At 43.9% G+C, this 16,922-nt stretch overlaps 1 protein-coding gene across 1 annotated transcript in view; it reads right to left on the reverse strand.

Moving 5' to 3' along the window:
* LOC109887481 (ankyrin-2) overlaps positions 1 to 16,922 on the reverse strand; it is a 248,117-nt gene that overhangs the window by 35,882 nt on the left and 195,313 nt on the right. The window contains 2 exon segments of the mRNA XM_031814795.1: positions 9,624 to 9,693; positions 10,031 to 10,238. Coding sequence (XP_031670655.1) covers positions 9,624 to 9,693; positions 10,031 to 10,238 — 278 coding nt within the window.

The following is a 16,922-nucleotide window of genomic DNA, read 5'->3' on the forward strand; positions in this document are numbered from 1 at the left end:
TCTTCAAAGTCTGAAGTTACTGAAATAGGTGACGAAGATCTGCTAAACAATGACACTGACGACTCAATGACTGAGGGACTAAATTGTGGGATTGGGGAATCAGGAGATAGAGCTCGATATTCGTCATTTGAAGTAATAGAATCAGGTGAAGATGGTCTAGACTCAGCAACAAAGAGCTCAAGGAAGGTATAATCACCTTCTGAAGTTACTGATTCTGGTGACAAGGATCTGAGTTTAATTAGACCTCTTTCAACTGACTCAACAAATTCACTCTCTGATATAAATGATTCAGGTGAATCTGCTCTGTCTTCAGCAAACAGTTCCTCAAGACAGAACTCAGAGAATTCAATATCTGAAGCTACTGATTCTGGTGATGAACATCTACTTTCAGTGAAAGAAAAATAACAATCGCAACATTGAGGCATGAAGTGAGGAACTGGAGAGTCAGGAGAGAGGAGCCTGTACTCATCAAATGATGTTACAGATTCGGGTGAAGATGGTCTAGACTCTGCAAACAAGAGCTCAAGGAAGGTAAAGTCCCCTTCTGAAGTCATTGATTCTGGTGAGAGTGGTCTATACTCAGATAGGCTACTTTGATCTGTCACTGTAAATTCACTATCTGAAGGGGAATCTGGTCGGTACAAACCACGATATTCAAGATCTGAAGTTACAGACAAAGGTGATGTAGACCTACACACATCGTACAACAAATAATAATCACAATGTCCAGGTCTGAATTGTGAACCACTTTCTGACAAGACTGACTCAGGAGATAAAGGTTTGACTTCAGATTTATCTTGGTGTTTCAAATTGTCTTCATCTACCTCATCAAGAGAATTAGCTGGCTCTTGCTTTACTGGCATCATTACAGCAGCTGGTAACAACGACAAACATTTCTCATCACTTAAGTCAAGCTGTATAAATGCTGTTTTAGCTGCAACTGGTAACGCGGTTTTAGCCTCAACAGAGTCTTGTGTTACCCTTGTTGTGGTAGATAATATGTCTGTTTTGGTATATCTGTGCTCAGATTCAAACTGGACTAAGGCAGGTGAGATGAATTTGTTGATATATGTTTCAGATTGAATAGAGTGAGGGAGAGAATCAGAAAATGGAGAAGCTGATTCATGCAAGACTGGAACAAGTTCTGCTTCCAATTGATCCTGAAACTCACTGTCTGAATATATTGATTCAGGAGAATCTGCTCTGTCCTCAGCAATCAATTCCTCAAGGCTAAATCCAGAGAATTCAATGTCTGAGGTGACTGATTGTGGTGACGAAGATCTATCTTCTGTGAGTAGCAAATAATAATCACAACAATGTGATCTGAAAATAGGAATAGGAGAGTCAGGAGAGAGAGGCCTGTACTCATTTAACGATGTTATAGATTCAGGTGAAGATGGTCTAGACTCTGTAAACAAGAGCTCAAGGAAGGTATAACCATCTTCTGATGTGATTGATTCTGGTGACAGGGGTCTGAATTTTATCAAACCTCCTTCAGTTGCACCTACGAATTCACTCTCTGACACAAAAGATTCTGGAGAATATGGTCTCTCTTCATTGAAAAATTCCTCAAGATAGAAGGCAGATCCTTCAATGTCTGAAGTTACTGAAACAGGTGACGAAGATCTGCTAAACAATGACACTGACGTCTCAATTATTGTTGGTCTAAATTGTGGGATTGGGGAATCAGGAGATAGAGCTCGATATTCGTCTTTTGAAGTAGTAGAATCACGTGAAGATGGTCTAGACTCAGCAACAAAGAGCTCAAGGAAGGTATAATCACCTTCTGAAGTTACTGATTCTGGTGACAAGGATCTGAGTTTAATTAGACCTCTTTCAACTGACTCAACAAATTCGCTCTCTGATATAAATGATTCAGGTGAATCTGCTCTGTCTTCAGCAAACAGTTCCTCAAGACAGAACCCAGAGAATTCAATATCTGAAGCTACTGATTCTGGTGATGAACATCTACTTCCAGTGAAAGATAAATAACAATCGCAACATTGAGGCATGAAGTGAGGAACTGGAGAGTCAGGAGAGAGGAGCCTGTACTCATCAAATGATGCAACAGACTCTGGAGAGGATGGCCTAGACTCGGAAAACAAGAGCTCTAGGAAGGTAAAGTCCCCTTCTGAAGTCATTGATTCTGGTGAGAGTGGTCTATACTCAGATAGGCTACTTTGATCTGTCACTGTAAATGCACTATCTGAAGGGACATCTGGTCTGTACAAACCACGGTAATCAAGGTCTGAAGTTACAGACAAAGGTGATGTAGAACGACACACATCGTACAACAAATAATAATCACAATGTCCATGTCTGGATTGTGTATTAGGTGAGTCAGGAGAAAGAGGTCTATGATCTTCAAATCTGGTTACAGATTCAGGTATCGGAGAAGTACTCTCATTGTACAACAAGTAATAATCACAATGTCCATGTCTGAATTGTGAACCACTTTCTGACAAGACTGACTGAGGAGATAAAGGTTTGACTTCAGATGTATCTTGGTGTATCATACTGTCTTTATCTCCCTCATCAAGATAATTAGCTGGCTCTTGCTTTACTGGCATCATTACAGCAGCTGGTAACAACGACAAACATTTCTCATCACTTAAGTCAAGCTGTATAAATGCTGTTTTAGCTGCAACTGGTAACGCGGTTTTAGCCTCAACAGAGTCTTGTGTTACCATTGTTGTGGTAGATAATATGTCTGTTTTGGTATATCTGTGCTCAGATTCAAACTGGACTAAGGCAGGTGAGATGAATTTGTTGATATATGTTTCAGATTGAATAGAGTGAGGGAGAGAATCAGAAAATGGAGAAGCTGATTCATGCAAGACTGGAGGAACAAGTTCTGCTTCCAATTGATCCAGAAATTCACTGTCTGAATATATCGATTCAGGAGAATCTGCTCTGTCCTCAGCAATCAATTCCTCAAGGCTAAATCCAGAGAATTCAATGTCTGAGGTGACTGATTGTGGTGACGAAGATCTATCTTCTGTGAGTAGTAAATAATAATCACAACAATGTGATCTGAAATCAGGTATAGGAGAGTCAGGAGAGAGAGGCCTGTACTCATTTAACGATGTTATAGATTCAGGTGAAGATGGTCTAGACTCTGTAAACAAGAGCTCAAGGAAGGTATAACCATCTTCCGAAGTTACTGATTCTGGTGACAGGGGTCTGAATTTGATGAAACCTCCTTCAGCTGCTTCTACAAATTCACTCTCTGACACAAAATATTCTGGAGAATATGGCCTCTCTTCATTGACAAAATCCTCAAGATAGAAGCCAGATTCATCAAAGTCTGAAGTTACTGAAATAGGTGACGAAGATCTGCTAAACAATGACACTGACGACTCAATGACTGAGGGACTAAATTGTGGGATTGGGGAATCAGGAGATAGAGCTCGATATTCGTCATTTGAAGTAATAGAATCAGGTGAAGATGGTCTAGACTCAGCAACAAAGAGCTCAAGGAAGGTATAATCACCTTCTGAAGTTACTGATTCTGGTGACAAGGATCTGAGTTTAATTAGACCTCTTTCAACTGACTCAACAAATTCACTCTCTGATATAAATGATTCAGGTGAATCTGCTCTGTCTTCAGCAAACAGTTCCTCAAGACAGAACTCAGAGAATTCAATATCTGAAGCTACTGATTCTGGTGATGAACATCTACTTTCAGTGAAAGATAAATAACAATCGCAACATTGAGGCATGAAGTGAGGAACTGGAGAGTCAGGAGAGAGGAGCCTGTACTCATCAAATGATGTTACAGATTCGGGTGAAGATGGTCTAGACTCTGCAAACAAGAGCTCAAGGAAGGTAAAGTCCCCTTCTGAAGTCATTGATTCTGGTGAGAGTGGTCTATACTCAGATAGGCTACTTTGATCTGTCACTGTAAATTCACTATCTGAAGGGGAATCTGGTCGGTACAAACCACGATATTCAAGATCTGAAGTTACAGACAAAGGTGATGTAGACCTACACACATCGTACAACAAATAATAATCACAATGTCCAGGTCTGAATTGTGAACCACTTTTTGAAAAGACTGACTCAGGAGATAAAGGTTTGACTTCAGATGTATCTTGGTGTATCATACTGTCTTTATCTCCCTCATCAAGAGAATTAGCTGGCTCTTGCTTTACTGGCATCATTACAGCAGCTGGTAACAACGACAAACATTTCTCATCACTCAAGTCAAGCTGTATAAATGCTGTTTTAGCTGCAACTGGCAATGTGGTTTTAGCAACAACAGAGTCTTCTGTTGCCATTGTTGTGGTAGATAATAGGACTGTTTTGGTTTCTCTGTGCTCAGCTTCAGAGTGGACTAAGGCAGGTGAGATGAATTTGTTGATAGATGTTTCAGATTGAATAGAGTGAGGGAGAGAATCAGAAACTGGAGAAGCGGATTCGTGCAATTGATCCTGAAACTCACTGTCTGAATATATTGATTCAGGAGAATCTGCTCTGTCCTCAACAACCATTTCCTCAAGGCTAAATCCAGAGAATTCAATGTCTGAGGTGACTGATTGTGGTGACGAAGATCTATCTTCTGTGAGTAGCAAATAATAATCACAACAATGTGATCTGAACTCAGGAATAGGAGAGTCTGGAGAGAGAGGCCTGTACTCATTTAACGATGTTATAGATTCAGGTGAAGATGGTCTAGACTCTGTAAACAAGAGCTCAAGGAAGGTATAACCATCTTCTGAAGTTACTGATTCTGGTGACAGGGGTCTGAATTTGATGAAACCTCCTTCAGCTGCTTCTACAAATTCACTCTCTGACATAAAATATTCTGGGGAATATGGCCTCTCTTCATTGACAAAATCCTCAAGATAGATGCCAGATTCTTCAATGTCTGAAGTTACTGAAATAGATGACGAAGATCTGCTAAACAATGACACTGACGACTCAATTATTGTTGGTCTAAATTGTGGGATTGGGGAATCAGGAGATAGAACTCGATATCCATCTTTTGAAGTAGTAGAATCACGTGAAGATGGTCTAGACTCAGCAACAAAGAGCTCAAGGAAGGTATAATCACCTTCTGAAGTAACTGATTCTGGTGACAAGGATCTGAGTTTAATTAGACCTCTTTCAACTGACTCAACAAATTCACTCTCTGATATAAATGATTCAGGTGAATCTGCTCTGTCTTCAGCAAACAGTTCCTCAAGACAGAACTCAGAGAATTCAATATCTGAAGTTACTGATTCTGGTGATGAACATCTACTTCCAGTGAAAGATAAATAACAATCGCAACATTGAGGCATGAAGTGAGGAACTGGAGAGTCAGGAGAGAGGAGCCTGTACTCATCAAATGATGCAACAGACTCTGGAGAGGATGGCCTAGACTCGGAAAACAAGAGCTCAAGGAAGGTAAAGTCCCCTTCTGAAGTAATTGAGTCTGGTGAGAGTGGTCTATACTCAGATAGGCTACTTTGATCTGTCACTGTAAATGCACTATCTGAAGGGGAATCTGGTCGGTACAAACCACAATATTCAAGATCTGAAGTTACAGACAAAGGTGATGTAGACCTACACACATCGTACAACAAATAATAATCACAATGTCCAGGTCTGGAATGTGTATTAGGTGAGTCAAGAGAAAGAGGTCTATGATCTTCAAATCTGGTTACAGATTCAGGTATCGGAGAAATACTCTCATTGTACAACAAGTAATAATCACAATGTCCATGTCTGAATTGTGAACCACTTTCTGACAAGACTGACTGAGGAGATAAAGGTTTGACTTCAGATGTATCTTGGTGTTTCAAATTGTCTTCATCTACCTCATCAAGAGAATTAGCTGGCTCTTGCTTTACTGGCATCATTACAGCAGCTGGTAACAACGACAAACATTTCTCATCACTCAAGTCAAGCTGTATAAATGCTGTTTTAGCTGCAACTGGTAATGTGGTTTTAGCCTCAACAGAGTCTTCTGTTGCAATTGTTGTGGAAGATAATATGTCTGTTTTGGTTTCTCTGTGCTCAGCGTCAGAGTGGACTAAGGCAGGTGAGATGAATTTGTTGATAGATGTTTCAGATTGAATAGAGTGAGGGAGAGAATCAGAAAATGGAGAAGCTGATTCATGCAAGACTGGAGGAACAAGTTCTGCTTCCAATTGATCCAGAAATTCACTGTCTGAATATATCGATTCAGGAGAATCTGCTCTGTCCTCAGCAATCAATTCCTCAAGACAGAACTCAGAGAATTCAATGTCTGAGGTGACTGATTGTGGTGACGAAGATCTATCTTCTGTGAATAGCAAATAATAATCACAACAATGTGATCTGAACTCAGGAATAGGAGAGTCAGGAGAGAGAGGCCTGTACTCATTTAACGACGTTATAGATTCAGGTGAAGATGGTCTAGACTCTGTAAACAAGAGCTCAAGGAAGGTATAACCATCTTCTGAAGTCACTGATTCTGGTGAGAGTGGTCTATACTCAGATAGGCTACTTTGATCTGTCACTGTAAATTCACTATCTGAAGGGGAATCTGGTCTGTACAAACCACGATATTCAAGATCTGAAGTTACAGACAAAGGTGATGTAGACCTACACACATCGTACAACAAATAATAATCACAATGTCCAGGTCTGAATTGTGAACCTCTTTCAACTGTCTCAACAAATTCACTCTCTGATATAAATGATTCAGGTGAATCTGCTCTGTCTTCAGCAAACAGCTCCTCAAGACAGAACCCAGAGAATTCAATATCTGAAGTTACTGATTCTGGTGATGAACATCTACTTCCAGTGAAAGATAAATAACAATCGCAACATTGAGACATGAAGTGAGGAACTGGAGAGTCAGGAGAGAGGAGCCTGAACTCATCAAATGATGCAACAGACTCTGGAGAGGATGATCTAGACTCGGAAAACAAGAGCTCAAGGAAGGAATGCTCATCTTCTGAAGTCACTGATTCTGGTGACAGGGGTCTGAATTTCAATTCACCAATTTCTATTGCCGATGAGATTTTTTTCACAGGAACTACAAAATCAAGGAAGTTAGCTCTATACTGTGGAATTTGTAACATCCCCGGATCTGGTGATTCCGATCGGTTTTCAGTTACTGATTCTCCATGACTTAAACTAGAGTACTCAAATTCTGATGTTACTGAGGCTGGTGAGGAGGGTCTACTTCTAGACGGATACATTTTATATTCAGCTAACGTCAAACTAAACTCAGGAAGTGGAGAGTCTGGAGAGAAGGGCCTACAATCATCCAACAACGTATCAGATTTAGGTGAAGATGGCCTCGTGTCAGTTAAGAAATGGTCAAGATATATAAGGACTCCATCACTGTCTGAACCGAATGACTCAGGAGATCTGAGATCTGTACAGATCTGGGATCTGTGCTCAGGAAGGGACGACAACTGGATGAACTCCCATTCCATTTCTGTTTCACTATCTGGATCAGATCCCGGTGACGGTGGTCTATGTTTTGCCAAGTCTCTTTCAGCTACTGTATCTACTTCTGACAATATTGAATTAGGAGAATCAGGTCTTTCCACGGCATACAATTCCTCAAGACAGAGCTCAGAATAGTCTAGGTCTGAAGTAAAAGATTCAGGTGAAAAGGATCTATCTATTGAATCACAGAGTGAACTTTCCTCAAGCACTGAGGGTTTGTGTTGAGGAGCCGGCGAGTTAGGTGAAAGCTGCCTATACTCATCCAACAAAGTAACAGACTCTGGGGAGGATGCTCTGCACTCAGTGAACAACAGATCTGCATAGCCCATCTCTGATGTCACAGCTGACCACGACAGGTGAACAGGTGACCACGACCTATAGTTTCCTAGGATCATGATACTATCAGTCTCCGGTAAAGGTGTCTCAGGTGCAGGTGTGTCAGGTACAGGTGCCTCAGGTACAGGTGTGTCAGGTACAGGTGTTTCAGGTACAGGTGTGTCATACTCAGGTACTGGGGAGTTCGGGGACAGGGTCCTACTCTCAGTCACCAATTCATACAACTCTGGCGATGGGGACCATATGTCATCAGAAAACACCTCAGAGGACAAAGGGGATAGGGAACTCAGAACACTGTCTGAATGGTAAGGAGAGAAGGGTCTCCGGATAATATCGGTGTAGGAAGGGGAGAGGGGACTCCGGATGCTATCTGTATGGTAAGGGGAGAGGGGACTCCGGATGCTATCTGGGTAGTAAGGAGAGAGGTGACTCCGGGTGATATCGGTGTGGGAAGGAGAGAGGGTACCAAGAGCACTATCTGCTATCTCTGAATCACAGGAATCTTTTTTACCCTTGTATATGTCTGAAGGAGAGTATGACGGTTCTCTACTCTCTATAAAGTAGGCTTTAACCTTGGATGAAAATCTAGACCCATCCGACTCGGGAGAAAGAGGCCTGCTTTCACGGAATGCCCTGGCAGAATCTGGAGACATTACCCTACGCTCGCGGAGAGGGGAGTCAGGCGAAATTGCCCTGTAGGCGCCAATGGACATTACGGACTCAGGGGATGAAAGTCTAGCTACGGTAATGAACCCTTCTTCCATGGGTGAGAGACCCCGTAGAGAGTCAGGTGACAGGCACTCCATTTCTGAATCAGGAGTCAGAGGTCTGTAGTTAGTGAGATGTGAATACAGTGTTGTGTCTTGGCCAGTGGACTGGGGGGTAACTGGCATGAACATGCCGGATGTTTTTGCCCTCACTATGACGTGATCAGGTTCTGGTCGGACAGTGATAAAGCTAGGGTGCCTGTCAGGTGAGTCACGTGTCATCGGAGTGAACTCGCTGGTTGCCGGACTTTGCTTCGGCCGAACAATGCCCTTTTGGACGTTGGTTTGCTCTACCATGCTGTAGTGAGCCATGGCACAACCCTCTCCTGGCTCGTCAATAAACGAAAGCTGTGTCTCCACCTGTGATTGGTTCTTTCTGAGAGCTACCAGCTCCAGGCGTTTCTCTGACCGGTCTTCGGACCTGTGGGGATCGGGGACCATCTCAGTGACCTGCAGGACTTCTTCTGAGCCGTACATGGCCCGGTAGAAACGAGCCGTTATCTCTTCTATGTGCTTTTCTGTTCTCTGGTCAGCCTCCTCAGCCACTGTTCTCTGGTCAGCCTCCTCAGCCATGGCCAGACTTGCCGGACCATGGCTACAGTCCTGAGGCGAACAAGCCTGACTACGGTTCTCAGGCGAACACGCGTTGCTACCGTCAGACTCAGCTAAATGACTGTGGTCATAGATTTCTGTGCTGGCCTCTCTGGAGAACCTGGCTTTGGTTTTAGGGTTCAGGGTCCTGTCCAGTGGCATCTCCCTAAACCCAACACAGAGTTCTCTGAAGTCTGTCTCTGCCTGCTCAGACTCTGACAGACTCAGACCAAAGTCACTGATCACTATGGGAGTCGATATCCTGAGCTGTTCCGGCGACAGCCAGCGCTCACCCTCAACCTCGCCTCGCCCCGGTGGGGACATTTGGTCAACACCAGCTGGCAGAGGCCCAGTGGCGCCCACTTGAGGGTGGAGCAGACCACTGCTACTTCTGCTGCGCTGGCCCTGAGGCTGGTCTCTGGTTTGGTACTGGGGGCCATACACCTGAGATGCTAGTCTCCATGTTTCTGCTCCAATCACGTTCAGAGGGGGACTTACTTGCTCGCTGTTGGTGGTGGACTCCCTTGTTACCGTGTCCTCCAAAGTCCACGGGTTGGGGCTCAGCTCCCTGAAACATGAATGACATGAACACTGGGTTATTATTACATTTACATTTTAACTCCGAAGAGACATTCTATACGACTATATAATATAAGCAACAATTATTATAATCACTATAATTATTATATATTATTATTCATATTATTGTTATTATTATGATAATCTGGAGGAGCTATCAGGTATTGACAATATTAAATTCTGATGATGTACTGGATTGACAGATTGATAATGAGTCTCAAACTCTGTAGAATTCTCCTCTCTTACTAAAGCCGACAGGTAAATTAAATATACAAATATTCTCATCCATCCATGAAGCTGATTGGCTCATTCTCTGACTGACATACGTTGTGATCTCCAGATCCTCCAATAGCCCATGCATGCTCTCGGAGTGGGTGTGGCCCATAGGCTCCGCCCAGGAAGGAATGTCCAGGAGGGAGGCTACTGATAAGTCTTCCTCTGAGACGGCTGGGGGCGGTCTGGGAGAAGAGTCCACCCTCCTCACCAGTCTGAGGCTGTCTACGTCCTCCTGCACTGAGGACAGGGCTACAGACACTGGCAGACAGAGACACATATAGACAGAGAGACAGAGAGACAGAGAGAGACAGAGAGAGAGAGAGAGAGAGAGAGAGAGAAATAGAGAGAGAGAAATAGAGAGAGAGAAATAGAGAGAGAGAAATAGAGAGAGAGAAATAGAGAGAGAGAAATAGAGAGAGAGAGAGAGAGAGAGAGAGAGAGAGAGAGAGAGAAACACACAGACTCAGGATCAAAACATGGTCAGATTATATCGTCCTCTACCAACATCACTGGCAGAACCCTCTAAATTAACCCTTACACTAAATACGAATCACACTGTGACATTTGGGGGAAGTCTATAAAAAAAATGTATGGGCCAAATAATAAAGACGTAATTTAACGATTAAAAGGACCTTTAAATGTCGCAAGAACACAACCAGTCATTTTATTTTATTTTTTTATTTCACCTTTATTTAACCAGGTAGGCTAGTTGAGAACAAGTTCTCATTTGCAACTGCGACCTGGCCAAGATAAAGCATAGCAGTGTGAGCATACAACAAAGAGTTACACATGGAGTAAACAATTAACAAGTCAATAACACAGTAGAAAACAAAGGGGGGGTCTATATACAATGTGTGCAAAAGGCATGAGGAGGTAGGCAAATAATTACAATTTTGCAGATTAACACTGGAGTGATAAAAGATCAGATGGTCATGTACAGGTAGAGATATTGGTGTGCAGAAGAGCAGAAAAGTAAATAAATAAAAACAGTATGGGGATGAGGTAGGTGAAAAGGGTGGGCTATTTACCAATAGACTATGTACAGCTGCAGCGATCGGTTAGCTGCTCAGATAGCTGATGTTTGAAGTTGGTGAGGGAGATAAAAGTCTCCAACTTCAGCGATTTTTGCAATTCGTTCCAGTCACAGGCAGCAGAGTACTGGAACGAAAGGCGGCCGAATGAGGTGTTGGCTTTAGGGATGATCAGTGAGATACACCTGCTGGAGCGCGTGCTACGGATGGGTGTTGCCATCGTGACCAGTGAGCTCAGATAAGGCGGAGCTTTACCTAGCATAGACTTGTAGATGACCTGGAGCCAGTGGGTCTGGCGACGAATATGTAGCGAGGGCCAGCCGACTAGAGCATACAAGTCGCAGTGGTGGGTGGTATAAGGTGCTTTAGTGACAAAACGGATGGCACTGTGATAGACTGCATCCAGTTTGCTGAGTAGAGTGTTGGAAGCCATTTTGTAGATGACATCGCCGAAGTCGAGGATCGGTAGGATAGTCAGTTTTACTAGGGTAAGCTTGGCGGCTTGAGTGAAGGAGGCTTTGTTGCGGAATAGAAAGCCGACTCTTGATTTGATTTTCGATTGGAGATGTTTGATATGAGTCTGGAAGGAGAGTTTGCAGTCTAGCCAGACACCTAGGTACTTATAGACGTCCACATATTCTAGGTCGGAACCATCCAGGGTGGTGATGCTAGTCGGGCATGCAGGTGCAGGCAGCGACCGGTTGAAAAGCATGCATTTGGTTTTACTAGCGTTTAAGAGCAGTTGGAGGCCACGGAAGGAGTGTTGTATGGCATTGAAGCTTGTTTGGAGGTTAGATAGCACAGTGTCCAAAGACGGGCCGAAAGTATATAGAATGGTGTCGTCTGCGTAGAGGTGGATCAGGGAATCGCCCGCAGCAAGAGCAACATCATTGATATACACAGAGAAAAGAGTCGGCCCGAGAATTGAACCCTGTGGCACCCCCATAGAGACTGCCAGAGGACCGGACAGCATGCCCTCCGATTTGACACACTGAACTCTGTCTGCAAAGTAATTGGTGAACCAGGCAAGGCAGTCATCCGAAAAACCGAGGCTACTGAGTCTGCCGATAAGAATATGGTGATTGACAGAGTCGAAAGCCTTGGCAAGGTCGATGAAGACGGCTGCACAGTACTGTCTTTTATCGATGGCGGTTATGATGTCGTTTAGTACCTTGAGTGTGGCTGAGGTGCACCCATGACCGGCTCGGAAACCAGATTGCACAGCGGAGAAGGTACGGTGGGATTCGAGATGGTCAGTGACCTGTTTGTTGACTTGGCTTTCGAAGACCTTAGATAGGCAGGGCAGGATGGATATAGGTCTGTAACAGTTTGGGTCCAGGGTGTCTCCCCCTTTGAAGAGGGGGATGACTGTGGCAGCTTTCCAATCCTTGGGGATCTCAGACGAGATGAAAGAGAGGTTGAACAGGCTGGTAATAGGGGTTGCGACAATGGTGGCAGATAGTTTCAGAAATAGAGGGTCCAGATTGTCAAGCCCAGCTGATTTGTACGGGTCCAGGTTTTGCAGCTCTTTCAGAACATCTGCTATCTGGATTTGGGTAAAGGAGAACCTGGAGAGGCTTGGGCGAGGAGCTGCGGGGGGGGCGGAGCTGTTGGCCGAGGTTGAAGTAGCCAGGCGGAAGGCATGGCCAGCCGTTGAGAAATGCTTATTGAAGTTTTCGATAATCATGGATTTATCAGTGGTGACCGTGTTACCTAGCCTCAGTGCAGTGGGCAGCTGGGAGGAGGTGCTCTTGTTCTCCATGGACTTCACAGTGTCCCAGAACTTTTTGGAGTTGGAGCTACAGGATGCAAACTTCTGCCTGAAGAAGCTGGCCTTAGCTTTCCTGACTGACTGCGTGTATTGGTTCCGGACTTCCCTGAACAGTTGCATATCACGGGGACTATTCGATGCTATTGCAGTCCGCCACAGGATGTTTTTGTGCTGGTCGAGGGCAGTCAGGTCTGGGGTGAACCAAGGGCTGTATCTGTTCTTAGTTCTGCATTTTTGAACGGAGCATGCTTATCTAAAATGGTGAGGAAGTTACTTTTAAAGAATGACCAGGCATCCTCAACTGACGGGATGAGGTCAATGTCCTTCCAGGATACCCGGGCCAGGTCGATTAGAAAGGCCTGCTCACAGAAGTGTTTTAGGGAGCGTTTGACAGTGATGAGGGGTGGTCGTTTGACTGCGGCTCCGTAGCGGATACAGGCAATGAGGCAGTGATCGCTGAGATCCTGGTTGAAGACAGCGGAGGTGTATTTGGAGGGCCAGTTGGTCAGGATGACGTCTATGAGGGTGCCCTTGTTTACAGAGTTAGGGTTGTACCTGGTGGGTTCCTTGATGATTTGTGTGAGATTGAGGGCATCTAGCTTAGATTGTAGGACTGGCGGGGTGTTAAGCATATCCCAGTTTAGGTCACCCAACAGAACAAACTCTGAAGCTAGATGGGGGGCGATCAATTCACAAATGGGAGCTGAGGGGGGTTCGGTAGCAGGCGGCAACCGTGAGAGACTTATTTCTGGAGAGAGTAATTTTCAAAATTAGTAGTTCGAACTGTTTGGGTATGGACCTGGAAAGTATGACATTACTTTGCAGGCTATCTCTGCAGTAAACTGCAACTCCTCCCCCTTTGGCAGTTCTATCTTGACGGAAGATGTTATAGTTGGGTATGGAAATCTCTGAATTTTTGGTGGCCTTCCTGAGCCAGGATTCAGACACAGCAAGGACATCAGGGTTAGCAGAGTGTGCTAAAGCAGTGAGTAAGACAAACTTAGGGAGGAGGCTTCTGATGTTGACATGCATGAAACCAAGGCTTTTTCTAACACAGAAGTCAACAAATGAGGGTGCCTGGGGACATGCAGGGCCTGGGTTTACCTCCACATCACCCGCGGAACAGAGAAGGAGTAGTATGAGGGTGCGGCTAAAGGCTATCAAAACTGGTCGCCTAGAGCGTTGGGGACAGAGAATAAGAGGAGCAGGTTTCTGGGCATGGTGCTATCATCTGATCGTTGAACAAATTACTCGTTAGTATCGTGGCAAGGAAACAAATCACTTAGCGGATTTAAAACAGCATGTTGGAAACAAACATCATTATGATGGAAAACAGCCCTGATGTTGGAAACAAACATCATTATGATGGAAAACAGCCCTGATGTTGGAAACAAACATCATTATGTTGGAAAACAGCCCTGATGTTGGAAAACAGCCCTGATGTTGGAAAACAGCCATGATGTTGGAAACAAACATCATTATGTTGGAAAACAGCCCTGATGTTGGAAAACAGCCCTGGTGTTGGAAACAAACATCATTATGTTGGAAAACAGCCCTGATGTTGGAAAACAGCCCTGATGTTGGAAACAAACATCATTATGTTGGAAAACAGCCCTGATGTTGGAAAACAGCCCTGATGTTGGAAAACAGCCCTGATGTTGGAAACAAACATCATTATGTTGGAAAACAGCCCTGATGTTGGAAAACAGCCCTGATGTTGGAAAACAGCCCTGGTGTTGGAAAACAGCCCTGATGTTGGAAAACAGCCCTGATGTTGGAAACAAACATCATTATGATGGAAAACAGCCCTGATGTTGGAAAACAGCCCTGATGTTGGAAAACAGCCCTGATGTTGGAAAACAGCCCTGATGTTGGAAAAAAGCCCTGATGTTGAAAACAAACAAAACCTAGCCCCTACTGTCCAGAAACAAAACCTAGCCCTTACTGTCCAGAACCAACCCCTAGACCCTACTGTCCAGAAACAAAACCTAGCCCCTACTGTCCAGAACCAACCCCTAGTCCCTACTGTCCAGAAAAAAACCTAGCCCCTACTGTCCAGAACCAACCCCTAGTCCCTACTGTCCAGAAAAAAACCTAGCCCCTACTGTCCAGAACCAACCCCTAGTCCCTACTGTCCAGAAAAAAACCTAGCCCCTACTGTCCAGAACCAACCCCTAGTCCCTACTGTCCAGAAAAAAACCTAGCCCCTACTGTCCAGAACCAACCCCTAGTCCCTACTGTCCAGAAACAAAACCTAGCCCCTACTGTCCAGAACCAACCCCTAGTCCCTACAATTGTGGAGATCTGAGAGTGATTGATGGGTGGTGACATGGTGTGAGATCTACCTTACCCTCTTGGTGGAATTTTGGTTCTATTGCTTACACCTGTCCAATCCTCTCAGATCTCCACAAGTGTCTAGAGGTAGGGGCTAGGGGTTTCTTCTGGACAGGACCACACAACCCTCCAGGTGTGGGGTGGACCTATAACACGACTTGAGCCATTGGTTGGATATTTCATTCCATTGCTATACACACAACCGGATTTGCACAGGTGTAAGCTGGACACACCTGTGGCACCCTGATCAGACAGGTCTGGGTAGCTGGAGACCTGCTATAAACAGTGAAAGGATATATTTAAATGTGTACTATTCACACCCTTGTGTCATTACAGCTAGGTAGATGTGCAACCACTGACTAACCATAGCTAGGGGAATATCTCTAGTCTCGCAATAGATACTGTTGATTTGGCTGGGTATCATCATTTAATAAGATGGCCAATGGTTAGCTAGGTAGCTAGGATACATCAGACCATTTACAGTAACAGCAGTTCATTCCTTAATTAAGTCAATGCACACTAAATCTAATGCAGAAATCGTACTAGATCATGGCACTGTGGAACGGTACGGTCAGCTATTAATCAATTAATTCATAGATAATAGAACAGTTGGGTCAGAAGCGTGAACTCTTACACTGAAAGGACAGTAAATATTGGCTGTGAACTTAACCAATGACAAGCATTCCACATTTAACCTGACCCACATGGGAAAATTGAAAAATAAAGATGTTATGTTTTTAACTTAATATGCAAAAACAAAAAACAAGTAATTATTTTGTATTTCTATTTCGAATCAAAAACAAATAAACAAGCCGTTTTCACGATAAAGGTCTCCTCTATATCTGTAATGTAATGTAATGTAACTGGTCCAGAGTCTCCTCTATCTCTATCTCTGTAATGTAATGTAACTGGTCCAGAGTCTCCTCTATCTCTGTAATGTAATGTAATGTAACTGGTCCAGAGTCTCCTCTATCTCTGTAATGTAATGTAACTGGTCCAGAGTCTCCTCTATCTCTATCTCTGTAATGTAATGTAACTGGTCCAGAGTCTCCTCTATCTCTGTAATGTAATGTAATGTAACTGGTCCAGAGTCTCCTCTATCTCTGTAATGTAATGTAACTGGTCCAGTCTCTTCTATATCTGTAATGTAACTGGTCCAGAGTCTCCTCTATCTCTGTAATGTAACTGGTCCAGTCTCCTCTATCTCTGTAATGTAACTGGTCCAGAGTCTCCTCTATATCTGTAATGTAATGTAACTGGTCCAGAGTCTCCTCTATATCTGTAATGTAATGTAACTGGTCCAGAGTCTCCTCTATCTCTGTAATGTAACTGGTCCAGAGTCTCCTCTATATCTGTAATGTAATGTAACTGGTCCAGAGTCTCCTCTATCTCTGTAATGTAACTGGTCCAGAGTCTCCTCTATCTCTGTAATGTAATGTAACTGGTCCAGAGTCTCCTCTATCTCTGTAATGTAACTGGTCCAGAGTCTCCTCTATCTCTGTAATGTAATGTAACTGGTCCAGAGTCTCCTCTATCTCTGTAATGTAACTGGTCCAGAGTCTCCTCTATCTCTGTAATGTAACTGGTCCAGAGTCTCCTCTATCTCTGTAATGTAACTGGTCCAGAGTCTCCTCTATATCTGTAATGTAATGTAACTGGTCCAGAGTCTCCTCTATATCTGTAATGTAATGTAACTGGTCCAGAGTCTCCTCTATCTCTGTAATGTAACTGGTCCAGAGTCTCCTCTATATCTGTAATGTAATGTAACTGGTCCAGAGTCTCCTCTATCTCTGTAATGTAACTGGT

This window comes from Oncorhynchus kisutch, unplaced genomic scaffold, assembly GCF_002021735.2.
Source record: "Oncorhynchus kisutch isolate 150728-3 unplaced genomic scaffold, Okis_V2 Okis07a-Okis12b_hom, whole genome shotgun sequence".
Lineage (NCBI taxonomy): Eukaryota > Metazoa > Chordata > Actinopteri > Salmoniformes > Salmonidae > Oncorhynchus > Oncorhynchus kisutch.